This window comes from Oxyura jamaicensis, chromosome 1, assembly GCF_011077185.1.
Source record: "Oxyura jamaicensis isolate SHBP4307 breed ruddy duck chromosome 1, BPBGC_Ojam_1.0, whole genome shotgun sequence".
NCBI lineage: Eukaryota > Metazoa > Chordata > Aves > Anseriformes > Anatidae > Oxyura > Oxyura jamaicensis.
This window is the reverse complement of record NC_048893.1, coordinates 111,770,475-111,794,068: the sequence shown is the minus strand read 5'-3', so window position 1 is coordinate 111,794,068 and position 23,594 is coordinate 111,770,475. Positions and strand designations below refer to the sequence as shown.

General features: G+C 37.4%; 1 protein-coding gene across 5 annotated transcripts in view; it reads left to right on the top strand.

The window, feature by feature from the left end:
- DSCAM (DS cell adhesion molecule) overlaps positions 1-23,594 on the top strand; it is a 478,055-nt gene that overhangs the window by 411,059 nt on the left and 43,402 nt on the right. For all 5 annotated transcript variants that reach the window (XM_035315830.1, XM_035315828.1, XM_035315829.1 and 2 more), the window contains exons 21-26: positions 3,326-3,479; positions 11,621-11,738; positions 12,602-12,765; positions 16,037-16,135; positions 16,722-16,910; positions 19,139-19,429. In XM_035315830.1, the coding sequence (XP_035171721.1) occupies positions 3,326-3,479; positions 11,621-11,738; positions 12,602-12,765; positions 16,037-16,135; positions 16,722-16,910; positions 19,139-19,429 (1,015 nt within the window). The remainder of the gene's footprint in view (positions 1-3,325; positions 3,480-11,620; positions 11,739-12,601; positions 12,766-16,036; positions 16,136-16,721; positions 16,911-19,138; positions 19,430-23,594) is intronic.

Below are 23,594 nucleotides of genomic sequence, written 5' to 3'. Positions count from 1 at the left end.
CTTAGACAGTGAGATGAAGAAGGGAGAAAAATTAGCCCACCATCTATAAACTAAATTTTAAAAATAAAAATAGTTGTAAAAAAAATAAAATCCCTTGAGCAAGCATGTTACTGCAATTGGGATAACATAAGAGTAAATGTTTCATACTGGCACATGCAAAGACCAGTATGTGACAAGGTGACATTCCTTTAATTCCTTTTCTTATTTCAATTGTTTAATCTTCTCTTTGCTGACAAAGCTCCCTTTTTTTCTTCTTGTGTAATGAAAGTCTCTAACATGTTAGTCTAATTGAAATGACAAGTAAAAGTTGCAAGTAAAATTGATTCTTTGTCACTGGAGCATCCCCAGGTGTTTAACAGAGAATGTTAGCTGAGGAAACAGAAGGTGTATGTTAACCAGTTAGAAACCAAAATCTTTTGCTATAGAAGTTTGTTTTAAGAAAACAAGAATCACAAATTTAGTGAAGATATATTTTCCAGAATCAATTATTAAATTAATTTAATAAATAATTGAATTTATATTTGAAATGGCTACAGTTGAAAATGTATGAATGATGCCAATTCTCTGTGGGAGAAAGAAAGAAATTAAAAGACAAGGCATTTTAAAAGACAATAGATAAACTAATTCTGTGATTCTTCTGCCTTTGGAGTGCCAGGGAGAGAGAGCTTCTCTGCTTTGAGACTGTTTTGCATTCTCTCACAGCTAACCACATGGCAAACAGGAGAATTTTGGACAGTTGGTTGTTTTTTGAGTGTTCTCTTTTACTTCAGTTCTGAGAGGAGGAGAGCTTAGTGACAGTGCTGTAGCTCCAAGGCTGAGGTTTTCCTTTTCTACTTAGATTCCCTCTTTGTCCCAGACATAAAATCTCCACTGCCCAAGCTGTGTTTAGCAATTTTATACAAGGTTCTTTTCTGTCTGACTGTCCTAGCTTCTGCCATGGTAGAGGGGAGCTGAACAGTAAGGCATTTCAAGCAGGAGATCTGCAGAACTAGGACTAGCTTCCAAAGGCAGCCATATGTCCCTTTCAAAAGTCATAGGAGTCTAGGAAAAAAACAGTGTAACTTTAACTGGAATGATGCTTGCTGGAATGAAATTTTAGCAATACAGAGGTCTGTAATGGTTTGCTGTTCCTAAATACCATATTCACTTTCCATCTTATCAGGTGTTTTAGAAGTTTTTTTTAGCTTGTGCTAGATGGCTGCATTAATGAGTGGAACCTAAGTACCAGAGAAAACCTAGCCTGTTTGACTTTCAAATTAACCCTTGGAAATGCTGCCTCATGAATATTAAAATTCAACTTCCTGTGCCATGATCAATAGATTAATTTTTATGTATGACCTCACAAAGATCCAGCCTATCAAGCCACAGGCATTTGTCCAGTATTCTCATGTAAATGTCAAGACAGATGGCTCTCAAAACCTGCTGTAATATTTCACATAATAATAGAAGTGTCTGCCTGCACTGACCTCTTCATATCTGAAGTGGAAACCCAGGCAAATGCTTGCTAAATGGGACAAACTAATTTGGCATTTTGACAGGAGCAATAAGATTGTCTAGAAAGTATAGTGAGATTCCTATTGTGCTTGTGCTGAGTGTAGATAACTGTGAGCTCAAGCAAACCAGTCTCCCCATAAATGTTTATAGAGGAAACAGGCTGTGGTCTCAAAGAAGCAAATAGAAGCACACACTTGTATAAAAGCCAGGGAGGTAAGTACTTTAGTTAATAAGTACATTAACTTGATGGAGTGTTTTCCATCTTACTCAAATTAAGAGTCTTCAGGACAACTATCCCTGAGCTAGCTATGAGTTTACTCTAGAGCTGAATGTTGAGCAACATTTCTAGAGCTGATGGGGAAAATAGGTGTGTCTAGGGCATGATTCATCCCACTGCAGTGTATGTGTCCCAAATAGGCCAGAAGAACCTTGCCTTAGACATGCATGCTTCTTTGCAGTATCTCGAACAGGAGTCAAGGTTTAGAGTGGCATAGATCTACCTACATGTCTTCACTGTAGATTTCAGAAAGAGATGAGATGAATCCCACCTTCCCCTAGCCATACGAGATGCCAGATCAAGAACAGAGAAACGCAGTGGCACATTAAGTAGTTGAAATTGGCTGCCAGTTCACAATGACGAGTTATTTAAAGACACCTCAAAAAAAAAAAAAAAAAAAAAAAAACATTTATTTGGAATTCACTTTGAAGAGTCAACTATATATTCCAATGCTTTCAGCTCAAACTACTTTTTGAAATGCTAATCAGCTGAAATTGGCCTTTACCAGCAGCAGATATTTGTATATCAAAGAGTTCCCTTGCACACCTTCTGTCAGTCTGAATCAAGTTTATATTACATTGACACATTATTTTTAATGCAGATTCACAGTGAAAGCTTCTTTTCTATGTCATTAACATTCTAATTATTTTTAGCCTGATTTTAGTTAGCTATTACCATGCTTACTGTGGCATTGGAAAGTAAGCCTTTATTATTCCTTTTGGTGGTTGGTGATCTATCTGTTTTTACATACAAGAATCACAAAGCTCGTGTTGGAAATTAAAATGGCTGCACTGAATACTGTAACACTGCTCAGGCATGATGAGGTTTCTTCCCTTCTCCTCCACCAAGGAGTAGATTTTCTTGTGGACTATATGTTACAGTGCACAAAACTATAAATCTATATTCTCCAGACTCAACTGACATTTCCTCCACTGCCTGCGCTTCTTCACTGCTAATGCAGCTAAGTAGTGGAGATGACCTTCAGCTGGGAATCTTTGAATGAAAGTAATTTTGTGATAAAACAAAACTAGACTGATGGGAAGTTTGAATATTCTATTACAGAACAGTCTTATTTTTTGATTCACTCCATTATTAAGGGAATAAACCACCAAACCTAGGGATAAGGTACACCAGCACAAAGGTTTTAGGTGACTTATGGAGTAGTAAACTCCAGATTTCATAGCAGAAACAGTACTGAATCCTCTGTTTTTTAGACTAAACAAAACTGGTTTGTCAGAACTATTCACGGTACGAATTTGTCAAATACTTTCACTTAAATTGCTTATCCAACCCTGTAAAAATAAACAGACACATAAAAATCCTAATCTAAATAAAAATAATTTGTAAACAAAATATAGGCCCAAATTCACTGAATATAAATTGATTGCAATGAGTTACTGCATCTGCTCTCTTTATTGCCATCCACCATCTGTTTGGAGCAATTGATAGTCATTCCAATTACCCTGAAGTAACAGGCTTTGTAGCACTCAGCTTAGCAGACTTTTCCAAATACCATTTATTTTAGTTTGGAAATATTTGTCTCTCCTGTCACAGGTAATCAGCGAGTTTGAAGCCTCTCCCGACTCATTTTCCTACAGAATCCCCAACCTGAGTCGGAATCGCCAATACAGCGTCTGGGTGGTAGCAGTGACTGCTGCAGGAAGAGGCAACAGCAGTGAGATTATCACTGTAGAACCACTAGCAAAAGGTATGATGGCATCACTTTTTAAGCAATTCAGAATTTTACAATGCTAATTACTGTGGTTTATTAAGATCTCATTGCTTACTAAGTGTGGGATTTGTCAGTAGCAACTTCAGACCACTCCAAAAGTTAGGTGACAACTCTCAGCTAATTACCCAAGCTTTTGCAGTAGTCAGCAGAGAGAGAAAGAATGATGTGCTCCTCTAGGGGGTAATTCATCCCACCTACCTTTTTTTTTTTTTTTTCTGTTACATAAGATAACTTCTTTATAATTCCTCTCTTTACTTATATTTCTTGTGTACTTCACAGGTACTCCGCTACCTTCTGTGCTAAGTGGTTTGATTAGTATATCTAAACTCTGAACAATAGTTCTCATCTTGCATTTATTTTGTAATATTTTTTTGCTGTATATTAAGTTTCCTGCTTCTATTTCAAATCTGAATGTGATGTGCCTCAGATCTTGCATATTTTTTTCCAGCTGTATTAGTTGTTCTAAAAAAATATATTACTTGGGCCCATGTGTTCTTCATTACCAGTTCTGTGAGACATGATGCTCATAACACTATTGGTCCTTAGTCTGGAAATAGAAACCTAACGTTTTATATAAGAAGGTGAGAAGAGTTCCATCAGAGTCAGTCTTTACATGGAGTATTCAGCCTGATTTTCTATTTTTTCCATTCAAATTGGTAATACGAGAGCATTTGACAGTATGAACCATGTAGTGCACAGGTCCCTAGAGTTACAAAGGTAGATGTATTTGATTGTCTTCAGAGTTTTAAAAGCCTGCTATGCTTCAGTCATATTGCTAATGATGTAATAATGTAAAGTGTCTAGTGCTTTACAAAGACAGATATTTCTTTAAAAACCATTACAGAACTTCAGCAAAATGCCACCAACATGAAAACATTTTCTGCATGGAAGAGCATATGCTGTCACCATAGGGAGGCTTGCTGTTCCTACCTACTCAGTTGGTAGCTAACCAATTTGATGACGGTAAATTAACTATCAGAGTTATTGTCATGGATGCCAGTGATGGTGTTTGGAGGGTACTATTTTAACACATAAAAAAATAGTTTTAAATACATAGAAGTTGAAAACAGAGTTCCTCAGGCTTGTGATGGGAAGTCACACATCCTCTTTGCCACTTTTCTAGGCCAATTTTTTTACCATGTGAGATGGATATTTTTCAACATGACTGTAAGAAGGTTGTATGAACTGCCATGTTTCTACTGTAGAATACCATGGAAGATTTATTGGTGGTAATATTGAGAGGGTCTATCAAGGTAAAATGGCATAATTTGGAAGAAACAGGCAAATGCTTGCTCCCTATTGCTGCCAGGTTGGTTTTGCCAACTGACAAGTCACTTTTACTTTCAGCTTATTTTGATATCAGGCAGTTTCTGCACATTCTTTCAGAAAATCTTTTCTCTTAGTAGCTATACAGTCTTAATGGAGTGACCCGAAAGGCTATGAAAAGTCTAAAGGATCTAAAAAGTCTGAAGCTTTTCCATTGTTGAATTCCTTGTAGGACAATTGCATACAGCGTTTTCAACATTGGTGACACCAAAGCTGAAAACTTAAAAGATGGATGAGGAACATTGGAAAAACACCTTAGGGAAGCAGGGCAAAGGTTTCAATGTGTGGTTGTATGAAAAGACAAGGGTACTTTAAGGAAAAGCAAGTATTTACTTCAATAGAGACAAGTCAGTGCAGACAGGACTTTATTTTGAATGCATCCAGTCAAGGTTAGAACTAGTAGTGATACACCAATATAAAATTCGAATTAGATGATTCTCAAGGAAAAACCTCTTTTACAAATATGCACTTTGGACTGAAAAAAATAAAAATAAAAATAAATAAAAATGGATGAATAATCTGTATAAAGTTCAACAAGGCCAAGTGCCGGGTCCTGCACATGGGGTACAAACAACCTGAAACAACGCTATGGGCTGGGAGATGAGTGGTGGAAAGCTGCCTGGCAGAGAAGGACCTGGGAGTATTGGTTGACAGTCAGCTGAATATGAGCCAGCAGTGTGCTCAGGTGGCCAAGAAGGCCAACAGCATCCTGGCTTGTATAAGAAACAGTGTGGCCAGCAGGGCTAGGGAAGTGATTGTCCCCCTGTACTCAGCTCTGGTGAGGCTGCACCTCAAGTACTGAGTTCAGTTTTGGGCCCCTCGCTACAAGAAGGCCATTGAGATTCTTGACTATGTCCAGAGAAGGGCTACGAAGCTGGTGAGGGGTCTGAAGAACAAGTCTTACAAGGAGTGGCTGAGGGAGCTAGGGTTGTTCAGCCTGGAAAAGACAAGGCTCAGGGGAGACCTTATCGCTCTCTATAGCTACCTTAAAGGAGGCTGTAGCAAGGTGGGGATTGGTCTACTCTCCCACGTGCCTGGTGATAGGACGAGGGTGAATGGGCTAAAGTTGTGCCAGGGGAGGTTTAGGTTGGATATTAGGAAGAACTTCTTTACCGAAAGGGTTGTTAGTCACTGGAATAGGCAGTCCAGGGAAGTGGTTGAGTCACCATCCCTGGAGGTCTTTAAAAGACATTTAGATAGTCTTAGTGATATGGTTTAATGGAGGACTTCTTAGTGTTAGGTCAGAGGTTGGACTTAGTGATCTTGGAGGTCTCTTCCAACCTAGATGATTCTGTGTTTCTGTAATTCTGTAATCTGTGGAAGTTGTGATGGGCACTAGGAATACTGATATGTTGTGGTTTTAAGAACTTTGGATATAACCAGGTTGGAAATTATTATATCATGTACAAGATTACCTATATGAATGCATCACTGGGCCTTTTAGAGAGTTGGGAGAAGTGGTGATCAGTGATGAGGACAGCGGACACACACATAAAGAAGGATGGGCAGAGTTAATAGCCTTGAAGATCTTTCTCCCCACAGCACATCTGAAACAAGTAACACATCACAATTTTAGAAGCAATTATAAACTAATTTTGCCAAAAGGAGTGCAAAGGGATGCAGTATGGGGAGGGGTAACTCTCCAGTGCATGAACATTTGACTGACCGTTATTCTGAAGTTGTTTGCTTCCTTCTTTTTCCACTTATTTCACAGTAACTGTCCAAGTAATGGTACCAATCATGACAGCTAATGAGACTTAACTTGGAATTGAATTATGCCAACTTAATTATAACCTCCTTAAGAACCCCTCTGAGAACAACGAGAATGTCTAGATAGGGGGTTGATGTGAAATGGCTAGTCCAATTTAAATGAAAGCTTAATTCAAGTTAACATTTCTTCCTTTAATGTCTCAGAACAGATTGTTATTCTCTGTAATTAACTGTCAAAAATAAGCAAATACAACCCCAACAAATGAAAAGTAACCACAGAGTTCAAAGTTCAGTCTCCATGTAAGCAGATCATGTCCCCTCAAATTATGCTTCATTGTTGACTTGAAAGTTGTGTTTTTAGCCTATCAAATATATTTTAAAAACAGAAAACCTTGCATGCACCTTGTTCTTTTTGTTTTCTGATCATTGTTGATCAAAAACGGCATTTGCCAGCAACATGGTGATGACAGAACTAGATGGATAGCAATCTGATCCTTTGGGAAGAAATCTCTGACTTTAACGTTAAATTTCCCCTGTTCGTGTAGAGCATTAATGTTTAACAGATTTGTCTCCTAGTCTATCTATGTTGCTTTGTGTATTTAATATTTTTAAAATGCATACAGGGCTGACATGATTCTATATGCACCCTATCAGTCTGTTTCTTTAACAGTTCAGCATACAGGAGTACACACTATATTATTTGAGAATGTAAGGGAAGAGACTTCTAACCCATGGTATTAACTGATTGCTCTTTTGTTTGGATTAAGCTGCAGTGAACTGCCATAGCTCCTGTTCCCCCATGTCTTTAAAATCTGGTAGTGTTCTCTAGAGGGAAAAAAAAGAAAAAAATAAAACAGAAAACAAAACAAAAACAAAACAAGCAAACAAACAAAAATGTTATGGCATCTTGCAAAGAACTTATGGTCATTTCTTCCATGACAGTAAGTGTAGGTAATAGGATTCATAATTTAAACAACTAAATACACAGAAAACCTCATTAGCATGAGAAAGTGTACTCTTCAGTGAAGGTGCCTCTTTATCTTCAATTAATGACTGGATAATTTGCAGTAAATATGAACAGACATGGTCCTAATCCAATGCCATGCCATCCAAGATTAGGCTGGTGGTAGTTGGTAGGTATTTGGATAGCTTTGATAGCAACTAGGCAAGACATACAGCTGAATTGCTTATGTGCTACAAAATGTTCTTTTGGATCAAAAGGGAGAGGTCTATGAGACTCAAGGTATTTCAACCTCGTGAATACATCTTAACATTCTAAACCTATTACTGTCAGACGAACTTCACTAGGCATTTATTTTGTTACTAGTTTTCTTTTGTTTGTGCACCTGTTAGAAGACTCAGAACATTATTAGAAGTTAAGCTATAAAGAAAATTGAAGTTAAGAATTTTCATGTTGTTTTACCACCTCGTTAAAAGCACTCAGTGCATGAAAGAAATAGATAATGCATAAGAAGCTGTGGGTATTTTCACAAAAATAGTCCTCTATGCTTTTGTAATGTGCACTTCTAAATTATGATCTGCAGTCCTACCACTGTCCTACGCTGCTGTGAAGTTTGTATTACTTCTGCACATCACAATACAAGGAAACACACAGGATACTGAAAATCAGAACTACAACAGAAACGTGCTCTGGAGATATAGCACCAAACCTATGACTTAGTGAAGTATTCACTGTTGAAATAACTACTAAAAATAAATGAATATCAGAAAAAAAAAAAAAAAAAAAAAAAAAAAAGTTTGGTAATAATGATGCCAAGTCATGCTGAAGGCTTCAGCAGGATTCCTGCATTATACATGCTTTGTTCTAAAGTAAGTGGCAGCAGTTAGAAATAGCTGAATATTTTGAGAAACACTGGAGAGGTGGAGAAGATAGGGAGAAAAGGATTAATATCTCATTTTAAATGAGATTTCAGACTTCATGGTGCAGAGGGAATGCCTGCATGGAACAGAAATTCTAGTTTCTGACCACCATTGTTCAGAATGCCCTAGAGCTACTAGGAGCAGTCCAGATGCTTACAGATGTGTTTTGTAGACAGTCATAACTGACAGCACCTACTGCTGCTTTTTAAAGATTGCATGAGTGCCATTAGACATCTGCAACAAAAACCTGCCATCATTGAATACAAATGGGCCTTGTAACACTAATTTTAGTGGCATCAACATTTCATATCACGTATACAGTCTCTGGGTAGAATTAACATTTTTTAGTTTCAGTAGTTGATTAGCCCATGGCTTGTGGCAGTATAGGCCTTTGTAAATCTTTTCTAGAAGATATGTCCTTAGGAGAGACACAGTGGAAAACAAGTCTGTTTCATTAGACTTAATGACCAACCACTGTCTTAGCATTATTCGGGTGTATCACCTCCTTGAGGCAGCACAAGCAGCAATGCTCTCCTCGGAGGCTAACCGTCAGAGCAGCCAGGAGGGAGCCAGGCCTGTTCAGCTCCTGTAATGCCAGGAGTGGACATGTCAGCTGGAAAAGTAGCATTGTGCCAAAACCTAACCTGGACTTTTTCTGTTATACTAAATCTTTTTAAAAGCTGTTTTTTATGTTTTCAGTTAAAATTGTGACCAAAGAAAAATCTCTTGGGAAGCCTAATCTTCCACAAGGCATGAAGAGAACATAGGTTACGGTGTCCAAACTGGTCATATAATCTGTGAAATTGTTTATTTTTATGAATATTTCAAATCCCACTGCAGCCCACTTAAGTAATTTCCTTTCACTCTAAAAGATTTGTTCCATTATACAAGATGTTTTTTTTTTAATTTTGTTAGTAGAGGATAATAACCCATTGAGATGAAACACCACAGTTATATTTGATGCTAGCAAGCAATTTTTCCAATTGGCGCAAAAATTATTATTAAATGCAAGGTCTTATCAATGTGCATGATTGAAGAAGATCAGGATTAAAAATACAGTATTTCAAGTATCTGTATTCAGTATGTGTCTTTGAAATACATGTTTGAAGTCTGAAAATAATTCAGTTTCTATCAAGGGTCATTTCTGAGTAATAAATCACAATGAAACTTAACACATCTTCAGCGTTTATGTATATTATACACTGAAACTACAGGAATGATACTTTGTTTATATATTTAGCTGACCTGAAAGGTGACATGAATAGAACTGATTTAAGTGTCTGTTCATGTTTGTGGACTTCACATAGACTCTTTGAGGTGTACTAACATGTTAATATATGAAGGTTTATTTTGCTTAATTCTTTAACGGTTGTAACAAGCCTATCCCTCTTAAAGTTCATGGGAAAATGTTATGTTTAAAGAAAAAAAAAGGGGGGGGGGGGGTGAATTCAGGAGCCAACAGGGAAATTGAGCAATATATTTAAAATATAAATTATCACTAGAACTTAGCATTAAAATAAATTGAGCTTTCTCAAGGAATAAAAAAGAAAATAATATTTCAGGCACTGTGTTAGAATCTGTGCTTTCTCAGAAAAAGGGAAGATAAACAGGGAAAATAAACTTCTGTTGACATGTCTTGAACTCCTTCAGTCTTGAGGTCATAAGCTAAAAATATGTAATTGTCTCTACATTTTTCATGAGTTCTTTCATAGAATATTTTCCAAAAAGAAGCCACTCTTATCTCCACATTTGAAGTCAGTGTTCTTGTATAGCTTAGCATCTACAGAAATACCTGACAGATAATATACAGAAATATTAATTTGGGGTTGTCTTTTGGGTTCTAATACAAACTTAGTAGACCCAAACTTTTGTTTATTCGTTTGTGTGAACTCATAGTATGATCATTTATATTACTCTGAGGATATATCTACACAGTCGAAATAATTTCCTAAGGCACCTAAAAGCTACTCTATATATTTAATCCAGTATTTTGGAACTATGTATAAGCTGTCCTAAAATCAGTCCTGTTCATTTCTGGTAATTCTCAGCTGCCAGAATGGCTCCAATTTGTCATTGCAAAAAGTGATGAACACTCCTTTCTGGCTCCGCTCCCTGACCAAAGCAGTGGCTACAAACCGTCTTGCCTTTAACTGACCTGGAAAAAAACTACCAACACAGTTTGAATATCTTCCCTGGAATCACACTTATGCCATCCCATTAAGCAGTGTGATTACTGTTGGAAAAAGAGGTTATCTGTAGTTTTAGTCTCAGATGTTGACCAACACCACCCTGTTGCTAGAGATAAAAATATACTGGACTGCATGATCACATAAATAATCTCATCCATGGTGAAAAATCTGTTTTTCAAGAATAAAGACCAGTTTGGACAACAGACAGCAAAGGGTACTTCTGAAGAGCTTGATATGGTCCATGATCTCTACAAAGAGTTGAGAGAAGTATGTTTATTGTAGGTAACCAGAATCACCCAGGGGAAAAAAAAAAAAAAAAAAAAAAAAAAAGGATAAAATGGATAACAAGAAAAAATATGATCACAGAATTATAACTGACATGGAAAGAGCTTTTCAGAAATTACCTGTTTTACAGGAGAGACAAGTTAAAACAAAGATAGCTCCTGAGCCAATGAAAGCATAGGTTAGTAATTAAGAATTAATCCAAGTATCCTAAACCTGGCAGAGAATTTGAGAGTACAAACAACTTTCTCCTCAGGAGTATAAGCATTGTTTTTCTCATAGTTTAAATGAAGCCAAGACTTATTATAACAAAAGTCATGTATCAGTAATTTAGCTTTTGTAAGATACCTGTATATTGCAGACACTTCCTGCTGGAAGTCTGGAGAGAAGCACCCATTTGACGTAAATTTAATCTCTAATATTTACTACAAAACAGACAAAAATCAGTAAAGATGATAACTGGTTTTACTCTTTTGTTCCACAAGGACTCTTCCAGTCTTCCTTTTCATTTCTCTGTTAGTTACCTGTCCTCCAGATACTAAAACTACAGCATTTGTTCTTAAGTAAGTAGCTGTTATTATGAATTAAGTGGAGTAAGTTACCTAAAAGCATGGCTTTGAAAGAGATTGGTTTGGTTTTCAAGGTTTAGTTCTGGGTGTGTGTGTTTCCCTTCAAAGGACTGTATGAATGAGCATCTCATTTCAGTCTTCCTCACTCTCTTTTGCTCAGCTCCTGCCAGGATTTTGACGTTCAGCGGCACGGTGACAACTCCCTGGATGAAGGACATTGTCCTCCCTTGCAAAGCTGTTGGAGACCCAGCTCCAACAGTGAAATGGATGAAGGATAGGTAACCAGCAACTAAATGTATTACTCAAATAAATCCCATTTGCCTAAATTCCTGAAGATGGCGATGCTGGTGATCCTTCATGACACAGTCAGAAGGCTCAGAAGATCAGAAAAAGGTCCTTTGTGGGGACAGCACACAGTCATAGCAGAGAAGGAGTTCAAAAATTCCACGAACTAAAAGTAATTGGCTGTGGTGATTAGAAGGTATCAAAAAGGGATGAAAAGTTATGAAGAAGGGGCAAAGGTTAAATCAAAATGTTAAATCTAGATGACCTTTCTGTTTTAAATGTAGGGCCACAGTAGAGTTTCAATCTGAGAAATAAAATGTCTGATGCATTTCAATCACACTGTGGAGTGTATAAACAGTGTATAAATATGTGCCTTGCACATTTCTTGTTTTCCCTTATTTTGTTTTGATCTGTAGTTTCACAGTTTGACAGAGTCACACATGGAAACACACATGGACAATAATTTTCATCCAAGCACTGGGTAAGCAGTGATACTGCAGTGCTCTGATACCATCTTTTGGATTGATACACAAACCTTTTTTTATAATGATGTACTTTGTAGCCAGGAACAGTCTTTTATTTTTACACTTTATGAAAAAGCAGATAGTTAAGGAAGAAGTGAGTTCTCATTTTCACTCAAACAGAGACCAGGATATGTGTGTTCTTTAAGTGAATGGCAGGTCTTTCCCAGCAGAAAGTACTCCTTTGTTATCTTTATAAAGGAGGACCTTCCCTCCCACCCCATCTCCACCCCAATTTTCTTTGTTTCTTTCCATTCTCAGTTCAAAAAAATCCAATTCTGAGTAATTTTGATTGTAACTTCTTTAATGTATACATTTTGTTTCCTGTGAGGTAGTAACGGGACACCCAGTCTAGTGATGATTGATGGGCGAAGAAGCATCTTTAGCAATGGCAGCTTTGTCATCCGTACTGTGAAAGCAGAAGACTCTGGATACTACAGCTGTGTGGCCAGTAACAACTGGGGATCAGATGAAATAATTTTGAATTTGCAGGTACAAGGTAAGAATCTCTCATAATTGTTATCACAGCTATTAACTGCTATGTGATGGTAATACATAGGTATGTGTGTTTGCAGGTATATGTAAAATATTAGTACTAATCTACAATAATAAAAAAATAATTCTTCCAAATTAATGAAGAAAGTATGATGCATGTCATTTTGACTCAGATATCAGTATTTTCTTGTACGGTAGATGCTTTGCTTTTGATGGAACAATTAACACACCTGCAGTTAAGTCTGCATGCAAGATTTGGACATTGGATTGACAACTGTTTGCATTCAGTCATTTTTTTGTTATTTACCAAGAAGGTATGACCTTATTCCTTCTTCCAATAAAAAGTATATGTATTTATTTAAATATTGCAAAATTCGGAAAGAGAGGAAACTCTTTTCTTTAGCTTTTAAGAAGCTATCAACAGAAAATTTACCTCTGTACTGACACTGGGAACAAAAACTTCATTATCCAAGAGCAGAATTTTGCTGATGAAAAATATGAGGAAACATTTAAAATGAAATGTCAGGATAAGGTCAACTAGTCCATATTGCCAACTACTTCTCATTCGCAGGTTGAAATGTATATAATGTATTTATTGGAATAGAATAGAATAGTTCAGTTGGAATAGACCTTTAAAGGTCCTCTAGTCCAACTGCCTGACCATTTCAGGGCTAACCATATTAATGAGGGCGTCATTATCCAATTGCCTCTTGAATGCTGGCAGACATGTGGCATCAACCACCTCTCTAGGAAACCTGTTCCACTGTTTCACCATCATCATTGTACAGAATTTTTTCCTGAAGTAAACAAAATTTTCCTAACATGGCTGATATGTGAAAAGTAATGACAATACAGGAGTACACATTAACAGTAATGTCAAAAGAGCATATGAATTTGCATACCAAGAATTCTCTACTCAGGAGATCGTCTTGCTCACTCACACCAAAGAAAAGATTGAACAAATGCTCAGATGTTAAGTGTGCTTTAATTGGCTGCAAACTGTCACACCGGGGGAAGCAAGCCACTGAGATGGGAATGTCTACCACACTGTATTCCCTGGATATGTAAACTAAGTTTCTAATGCAGATATAGAGCACTGAAAGAGATTGTCTCAACCACAGTGCAACTCTCTCTGCTTAGACCAGTCCGCTAAGCCTTGAAAAAAATGCCACAGTGTATATTAACTTAGCTCCAATCCAAGAGAGCCTAATGATGTTTTTTTTTGCAAAGCGTGACTGCAACAGGAAGCAGGGAGAGAAACATTGTCAAATGGAAATAATAAATTTATATTTCACTAAGTACTTTCATAATTGCATATCCTTGCTGTTATTTAACTGCAGTAACTAAAAGGAAATCAATATTACTTCCCTGAGGGGCAGAGCAGGACTGGCATTTAATATGTGGGACCATCATCTTTTGTAGGTAGGGTGAAACTATGATGAAAGGTTTTACAATAAATCTTCCACAGTATAGTGTGTGCAGTCTCTCTCCATGGAATAAGCCAAGCCAGTCAGAATAATCCATCTAATGCAGGGAATTTTCATTTAGAATATAAAGTATCTTTTTTTTGTTTTCTTCAGCATTAGTTAAGCCTGTAAGGGCAGTAAGCACAACTTCTCTTTGAACTAGGCCTTAGTGGTAAACCAACAGCCTCCACTTGAACTGAATCAGGGAGTGTTTCTTGGAGTTCTACTACTCTGCTGGTAGAGCTACCCCTTAAACATAGGCAAAGTAGGGAATGTCCTCTGGCAGCAGACTGCTGGATGTGACAGAGCATTTGTGACTCTTGTCTGCCTTGCTCATGGGACAAGGTGTGTCAAGCAGTAACCATGGCAGGGGAAAGGTAGTTCATGCTAAAATAAGCAAGAACACCAACACCTCTTCCCACGCTTGCAATGGCTGTGACCAGAGGCTGTCCTGGTGTCTCTTTTCCCTAACTCTCTCACCCAGTCCTGCCTGTGCTTCTTGGATCTTCTTCCTATTACAGGCACAGTCCATGCCCCTCTCCTTGATCTTGAGGTAGCAAAACTCAATGTTGTCTGCATTTCCAAGAACCTTGGAAATATCTGGAACACTCAAGAAAACAACCCATAAGATGAGATAGGTATAGTGCATGAGCAGAGCAGTACAGAGAATTTGAAACAGGAACTCCTTTTCCCCTGCTCTCTATTTCTGAATCTAGAACTGCAGATGTAAAGCACTTTTGTAAAGTGTCAGTAAATATTTACCTTTTAGGATCTTTTTACTAATTTGACTAGCTCTTTAGATTTTCATCTGTCAATCTTCTCTTTTTTAGCAAACATTATCCTACATGGCCTTGATGTTTTTGTACCATGGTTCTGGCTACCCCACTAGTACAACAGGACCAGCTAAATCATTCTGGAAGAAGTAAAAAGTCATCTTGCCAGGCTGTAACTTAGATGTTATCATATTGGCTCAGTAGACATTTTATAAGACAGACTCATGACAGCTCTATAAAGGTGGAAAGAAAGATGATTCCACTTTCTGCTCCAAAGCATTGAGCTCTGCAAACCCAACCACTAATAATGCAATTGGAGGAATTACGGTTCTCCCTGGTTAGGGTGCCTTATTGCAATAAGACATGCCTCCTTACCTGCTCTTTCATGATGGATCCTCCTCCAAAGGAAACTGAACACTGGGTAGAGGATGGGAGACAAGATCTTATCCCTGTGCTCTTTCAAAAGCAGGTTCTGAGAACCATAATATTCTTCGGTCCTGCAGTTTGGACACAACCATAATGTTTATAGGAAGAAACAGAACTGAAGTGTTTCGGGGTTTGTTCAGCCCAGTTATGCTTGCAGAAACTTTTGTTATGCACTTCTTTTTTCATTTTTGCCATAATAGCTTTCAAATGCATTCATGAGTGGGACATCATTTGCAAATGACATCTGTTTCCTGCCTGTTAGAATTCAGCTTCTTCCTAAAACAGATATGAAAAATAATGGGAAAAAAAAATATTTGGGTAGTTCATATGGCATGTAGAAAGAGGCCTGACAGGACATATACTCAAAATTCAAAGAAAATCAAGGGTTAAGAACTGAAAGACAAAACTGTGTAGAAATTTAAACATAAAAAATGAGAGCCTGTCTGCTTGTGTCTTAACCAAGGATGTCAGCCAAACAGACACTTTGACAGAAATAATTTGCATTTTTTTGCAACTCAAAACAGTTATTTGATAAATGACTGTTAGGTGGGATTAAGATCACATCTAATAACTTGAATCTATTTTCTATTTTTAACTATTTCCCATCCAGTTCCACCAGACCAGCCAAGACTGACTGTGTCCAAAACTACATCTTCCTCCATCACTCTTTCCTGGATACCTGGAGACAATGGTGGCAGTTCTATCCGAGGTAATATAATTCAGGTTAATTGCAACTTCTTCCTAAATTGTCATATGTTGACAGGATTAGTATATAATTATGATTGGCTTAAAAAAAAAAAAAAAAAAAAAAAAAAAAAAAAAACAAAGCTGTATTGCTGTCAGTTTTTAATGTGCACCATCATAGTGATAACAGCTTTCAGCAAATTGCAGTTTCGCCTTGTGGTGTTTTAATCACAGATTTAATCACTTTCTTCCAGTGTATCCTCATCTGTTATGACAGTTACACTCTCTGATTTTCTAGATATCTAATATCTAACCATTAATTTTTGAGGGTCCAGGTTCATCATCTGGTCTTTATTGCTGATGGAAGGGTATTTAGAAATGTCTATCCCTTTCTTTTCCCTTTGAAGCTATCATTAAAATGATATTTAAGCTGTTGTAAGGGTAGACAATGTGTGTATTGCTTGATGTCTTTTAGTCAGGGGAGAGCTGCATGTCTCTCTGTGCACAGGACTTTTCTAGCTTCATGAGGTCTTTAAAATTGTTTGTCATATTATCTGCAGAATTTGTGATTCATGTCAGGCTTATCATTGCCATTTGTGCTTTGCCTGCAGGTTATATTTTGCAGTACTCAGAAGATAACAGTGAGCAGTGGGGCAGTTTTCCCATTAGCCCTAGTGAGAGGTCCTACCGTTTGGAAACATTGAAATGTGGCACTTGGTACAAGTTTACTCTAACTGCACAGAATGGAGTGGGGCCAGGACGCATCAGTGAGATCATTGAGGCCAAAACGCTTGGAAAAGGTATGTTAATTTGCATCCCCCTTTTCCCACCTAAAGTTTTTGCATTGTGCTGTAGATCTTGGTTTGATTAGAAGATGGGTTTGGATATTTTAATATTGGGTTTGGAAACGTTTCCAATTGTGTCCATTTTGTCCATGTTATGACAGAAACAGCTGTCTCTGTGAGACTCAACATGTGTATCAGCTGATATTTTTTCCTTATATCATTAATAATTTTGTTCAAAAATGGGTTGGTAGATACTTGGGAAGTCAGTATCGTTTCTATCACAGGCTATAGCAATTTCCAAGAGGAAATTATTTCCTATACTGATGTAAAAATTAAAGATTTTATTTGTCTGGGTGCTGAAGGAAGAGGAGCATACATTTATATGTACTGCAAGTGGAACCAATGTCTTATTTCTGCTCTGAGCTAGTATTGCAGGAGCTATGCAAGTAGCAAACACCTCTTGAACAGAATAGGTGCCAAAAATAAAGAAGTTTGCATAAAGTTCTGCAAGGCAAAACAGCTAAAAATTGTGGAGTTTTTAAGTGACTGAGCAGTGGGTCCCGTGGTCCAAGTTGCTGAGGGTAGTTCTACATGAATATGTCTCACAGTTATGGACAGATTTGGCACACACCCAGTTAAAGATGTAGTAAGTCCACAGAGTGGAGTAGCTTTGCATAATGCCCTGAAGATCACCCCATCTTGCACCTCTTCACACCGGTTATAAGAAGTATTCTGATTTGAGAGTTGTTTCATAATAAAGTTAGTTTGCAGTGATAGGTATGTCTGTCCTATATACTATTCATCACACCTGTGATGTTGCAGATGTCTAGAGTGTCACAGCAAGGTGGGAAATATTATTTGACACTCAGAAACATACGGAAGACCTGGTATGAAGTAGATGTAACTGGTATGGCTTTCTGAAGCTCAGGAGAGGCAGCAATCACCTCTGTACATGCTGAGGTTATTAGTGGTTAGGGAGAATGATCCACGGACTTTAAAGAAAGTGACATGTAGAGAATAAGATGATGGATGTTCTAGATTTCTTTGCATGAAATGGGGAGAGGTTTATGCATGCTACGGGTAACATGCTAGAAGTTCATAAGAAAGCAGATCTCTCAGCCTTTTGAATTTCTCTCGGATTTGACATACGCACCTGTGTTATATTTACAGATTGAACAAAGTATTGTGTGATTTAGAATATTGAAATCATTCTTGTTCACATGAATGCTGTAGAAGCATCTCTATCCAAAGCTATTAACAAAGCCAATTAAAATAATTCATAATCCACAGAAGGAATCACCAATTTCTTTTAGATTCCTGTAGAAGTGAGTATATATTTCGGAACATCTCATCAAGGCAAAAATAAAACAAAGGTCTCATAGGATAAGATGCTGTTATGGCATAGGATAAAACAGTACATTGTAGATACTTTTTATTAGATTAGTTGTAGCTTCCAAGAGTAAAAATATTTTTCTGTGAAGCAGTTAGCAGAATAATACTTTTAAATATTATACAATAATATGTAATGTAAGTAACATTTGCTGATGACGTGTTTTGTCCACCTACTTTTAGTATTTCAGTTCTAAGGTGCCACTTTAACGGTCAGTATACCCCTATTACACAGAATTGTCAAAAAACTTTATATATCATCTGAAACCAATATTAGATCCCAAAGCAAAATCAGTATGTAGAAATGCCAACCCCTTTCTGAATGGAAACATCTTAACTCATAAATATAAAACTCAAAGTATATATTATTTTCAAATACATGTGTGATGTCACCATACCAATATTTCAAATATATATATATTGTTACTTGCATTTTCCTGAAAATTGACGTTTCCTGCAAATGAAAAAAGTACCCAATTCCTTTTTTTTTTTTTTATTTTTATTTTTATTTTTTTGCAAGGCAGTAAACAGGGGCATTTAATGATATGAAGTTTCTGCCCTAGATTTACAAGCTGACTTTTACCAATATATGCAAACAGATAAGTCAGGTTCATACAGAGACATATGGATGTTTTTCACATATGGATTTGAAAGTCTAGGTTTTTGAGTCTGGCACATAGTGTGAAGAAACCTTTAAGAAGGCAAGGGGTGGAGGGGAAGGAGTTGAATATATAGATATTGAGTCTGGTACAGCTAGAACTGTACTAGAGATAATATATTTTAATATTATATTTTTGAGAGCCCTATATCTGTAATATTCAAACGTTTCACTTGAAATATATCATTGCATCCAGAGCCACAGTTTTCGAAGGAACAAGAACTCTTTGCTAGTATCAATACCACAAGAGTGAGGCTGAACCTGATAGGTTGGAATGACGGTGGCTGCCCCATCACCTCCTTCACCCTGGAGTACCGGCCATTTGGGACAACAGTCTGGACAACTGCTCAGCGGACATCCCTATCAAAGTCCTACATACTGTATGACCTCCAGGAGGCAACCTGGTATGAACTGCAAATGAGAGTATGCAACAGTGCTGGTTGTGCAGAGAAACAAGCCAAATTTGCAACGCTTAATTATGATGGCAGTAAGTATATCTTTTTAGTTATGTGTCCGAGGTACTGTTTTTATTCTGACTGCTTGTGTGATGCTTTTGCTTATGTCTCTCTGCCTGTCTGTTTTCTTTTTCTTTTTTTTTTTTTTTTTTTTTCCACACATAATCCTTTTTAAATCTGGTTAGCTGTGCTGTTAGAGGGGTAACTGTCTCAAAGATGTAAAATGCCTATAGATTTCATGACACTAGGCTTCCAGGCAGAAGAGAGGAACTGTTTATTTGTCCTCACTGAGGAAGATCTCCAGCACCAAAGTCAATCGACCATGAGGCACATAACCATAAGACACCAGGTGTCATTACTTCCAGTGCTCACAGAAGCACTTGCTAGTATTTCATGCGTCTCTTCCACAAGATTTTTGTCTTCCATACAATTGGTTCCTGCAGCAATTTATTATGGTGACTTGCCTCATTGCCATTCAGTGCAATGTCCTTGTGACACAGCTCAAAACCTATTATGTGACACAACGGAGCAGTTAACTAGCTTGTCTTCCGGGAAAGCCTCCGGACAACATCCTCCAAGGGCAAAGTGATGGCAGTGCTATTATCCCTATTTACAGACAGGGAAGACTGAAACTAATGGGTGTGACAGATGGCTCTATCATGCTCAGCAGCAGGGCACAGGGGATGGAAGAATTGTTGCATCCTGCCTTTTTGCCAGGGGTTACTGCCCACTCTTGCATAAGCCAGAACAAGAGGGTGAGAGCAAACACACCAATTTGTCAGTCACTTCAGCTCATATCCTGCTGTATTTATTGAAAGTGATGGTGGCACATGTGTGCTTCTGCTGATTCTGTAGTGGGGAATGGCAGTATTTCTGGCAAAACAGCAGTACAGATGGCTCCAGATGGCGATCTCTTGAATTGTTCTAGTGTGAATTGCCAGAGCTTTTCTGGAGACATTCAGTGTAATACGTTGTCATGTTGCCAGAGATATTGTGCTGCATTGTGCAATCACTTTGTTACATCTGTACTGTTAAATTAAACAACAGGACTAGTGAGCAAGTTCAAACAAGAACAGATAATTGCCCAGCTACAGCACCAAATTGCTAACCATTCATAACTCTGTATTGTTAACACATCTCCCTGCCAAAGAGCTGGCCCACACAAACTAGCACTCTCCAGGAGAATGCCCTGCTATGGTTCAGGGAAGAGCAGGCGACAAGGCCCATTCCCAGCCAAGAGTGTATGCTATGGATCTGTCAGGGCTTTAACCTCTGCACCTTACCTATCTTCTGATGCTACCACAATCTTTGCACCTGCTAACCATTAGTTCTTGCAGCTAACTAACACATGCTCTTGTAGCTGTCCTTTCACGAATAACACTCACCAGAGTGAAAACATGAGGGGATGATAAGATGCCACAGGGCCATCACATTATTTCAGAAGCTCCAAAAAAAAAAAAAAAAAAAAAAAGGAAATATTTTTCTCAGCTCTTGAGGCCTATAGGAAAAGAAGATCCAAGTACGTCTTATACAAATGCTGACGGATCTTGCTGGGTAGACTTAGAACCTGTTTTATTAAGTAGTAAATGTCAATAACTTGTTCAAATATTATGGGCTAAATTATTTCCTTTTTACTTAGCTTATCTTCTTTCCTTTCCAATTTCTTTCATAAGGTGCCATAACTTTCAGTTATCTTTTTTTTTTTTTTTTTTTTAAATATTCACAATTATTGTTACATGTATATGGCTGGGACAGTCTTAAGACATATCTTAAAATGTGATGATCTGCAAATGCAATTCTGGAACTTCAAACTCTCACTGATAACACTGCAATCAAACATATTCTTACAGTGACCTGGTTTGAAATGCTGTCAGACCCTGATTTTTGTCTACATAGCTTGTTTTCATATATTGTGACCTACATGCCATTTTGATTTTGTGTTACTGTATGGCATCTTTAAAAGTGAGAAAATGAAACAATAAAAATTGTTGCAGCATTAAATTTCCTGGGCCACTGCTTTTGGTCAGCTTGAAAATTTTTCATTTATGGCACTGATGGTTTTATTTGTCAATCATGCCTTGCCAGGACTTTATTGTGCCTCAGAGAGGCAATATGATCTCAAATAATAGCTACAACATTGAGAGGGGAAGACATGACTAGAAAAGCAAATTTCAGTTTTCAAGTTTCCTAATTTTTTTATATTTGATGCAGAACTGAAATGATAAGATCATTCTTATTATCATTAAGGAAACTGAAACTGGTGTATTCCCACATAAAGGGTTTTATGGAAGAGCTTTTTCAGTGCTTCTAAAACAAAATATGTCCCTACAGAGTCCCAGCTTACCATTTGTTCATTCTTTGATAAACTGTGTAGGCTTAAAGGTGCTTCAGAGCTGGAAAATACTGTCTGCCAAGAAATCAACACGTTCAAACAATAATTCCTACAGAATCTTTTTGCTTTCATAGACAGTGATTTTTTTTTTCTTTCACCGAAACCACACAGTGGAAACTTTCTGGCCAGCTCTTGCTTTTGAGTACTAATCCTACCTCTACCATTGCTTCCTTTTGTGACATGAGATTAGCTCCTTCAAGCTTTCTAGGGGTCACAACTGCCCTTAGGGTAAAGCAGACACAAGGATGGTTCTTTGAAGATCTGATAATACTCCTATGAATGTTCTAGGATACAAAATGTTACAAATGAGTTGGAGAATTAGTTGTCTTAAGCTAAAGCCTTTGCAAACTTTGTAGAAGTCCTTGAGTTACATCTTCTTTCAGTCAATTTGTTTGAACTTCAATAGCTGATCTGCACTAGAGCTCCTGAGAAATATCATGGCTAAGTATTCTTCACCTGAAAGCTCTTCATGATGAATCATGTCAAAAGGTTAATGACAGGTCTATGTGCAGGTCTTTGCTTTCTGTTCATAGATATTTCAGCTAACCACTTTCAGCTTGCAGGATATTGTGACCTCCCTGCCCCTTGTTTTTCAGAATGTTTGCACTTAACACTTAAGGACATATTTTTAGCAGTGTTCAGCTGTAGTGTGTAGCACTGCAAAGGAGCTTCCTGACTCAGTGATCAGCTGCTCAGTAACCCTGACATTAAATCAGATCAGCTTGGTAGCAGCTCTAAACTCTGTTAATTGATTTTAGCCCACCAGGAGACTTCCTACCATGAAGAACACTTAGGACACAGGAAAACACTTCACAGTCCTAAAGTCACAAGATGCAATGGGACATGCTGAAAGGACATAGGGGAAAATTGGGTCAGAGACATTCAGATTTCAGCTCCTATGAAGCACCAGTAAAGCAGGCTAACAAAAGACAATGATGAATTGACCTGAAATTTAAAATAAATAAATACATAAATAACCCCAGCTTGTCTGGGACTTTACTCTGGGAAAACCTTTCACTTTTTTACTCCTAGCCACAACCTAGGATTACAACAAATGTTGAAATGGTATTTTCTCAATGGATAGCAGGTTTAGGTTATGGCAATTTTTAATTCCATTGGTGAATATCCACATATGGATAATGTGGAGGATATGTACTCTTGCATTTTAATTTTAGCCACTTGAAGTATTAGGGAGATCAAGACATAATTTCAGGCAATATTGAACGCAACAATCTTTAGCCAATCATCTGTGTCACACTAATTCAGTGTAAAGTTTGTCCCTTTTGCATTCAGCAGGATCTAGAGACAGTTATTAGTATTTCCTTCAGGAATTCACAGGCCTTTCCATTTCTCCGTCTAATCGCTTTCTTTGCCTTTAGTCAGTTAAGACAAGAAGAAAAAATCCTGCTGTGTATTTATTCCAAGCAACGGAAAATTAGAAAATGATAGAAAATTATGGAAAATAAATGCAATAGAAAATTAGGTAAATATTCAAAATACAACTGTAAGATTTTTTTTTTTTTCTGAAGTACTTGATATAGTTTTGGGTTGTTGTGGCTTTTTTGTTTATTTCCATCCCTTAAGAGAATTATTCTTACTATATACAACTCAAACAGCTCTTATAAACAAACCAACAAGACATGCCAACAAATTCACATTTACACTGTGGTTATCACCCTTGCATTGTACTGCATCATATCTTTTTTCACTTTTTTTTTTTTCTTTTGTTTCTGTGATTCTCTGTGGTATGTAATGAGATATAACTGTGTCACACAACTCAGCAATTAAAATGAAAAATTTGTGCC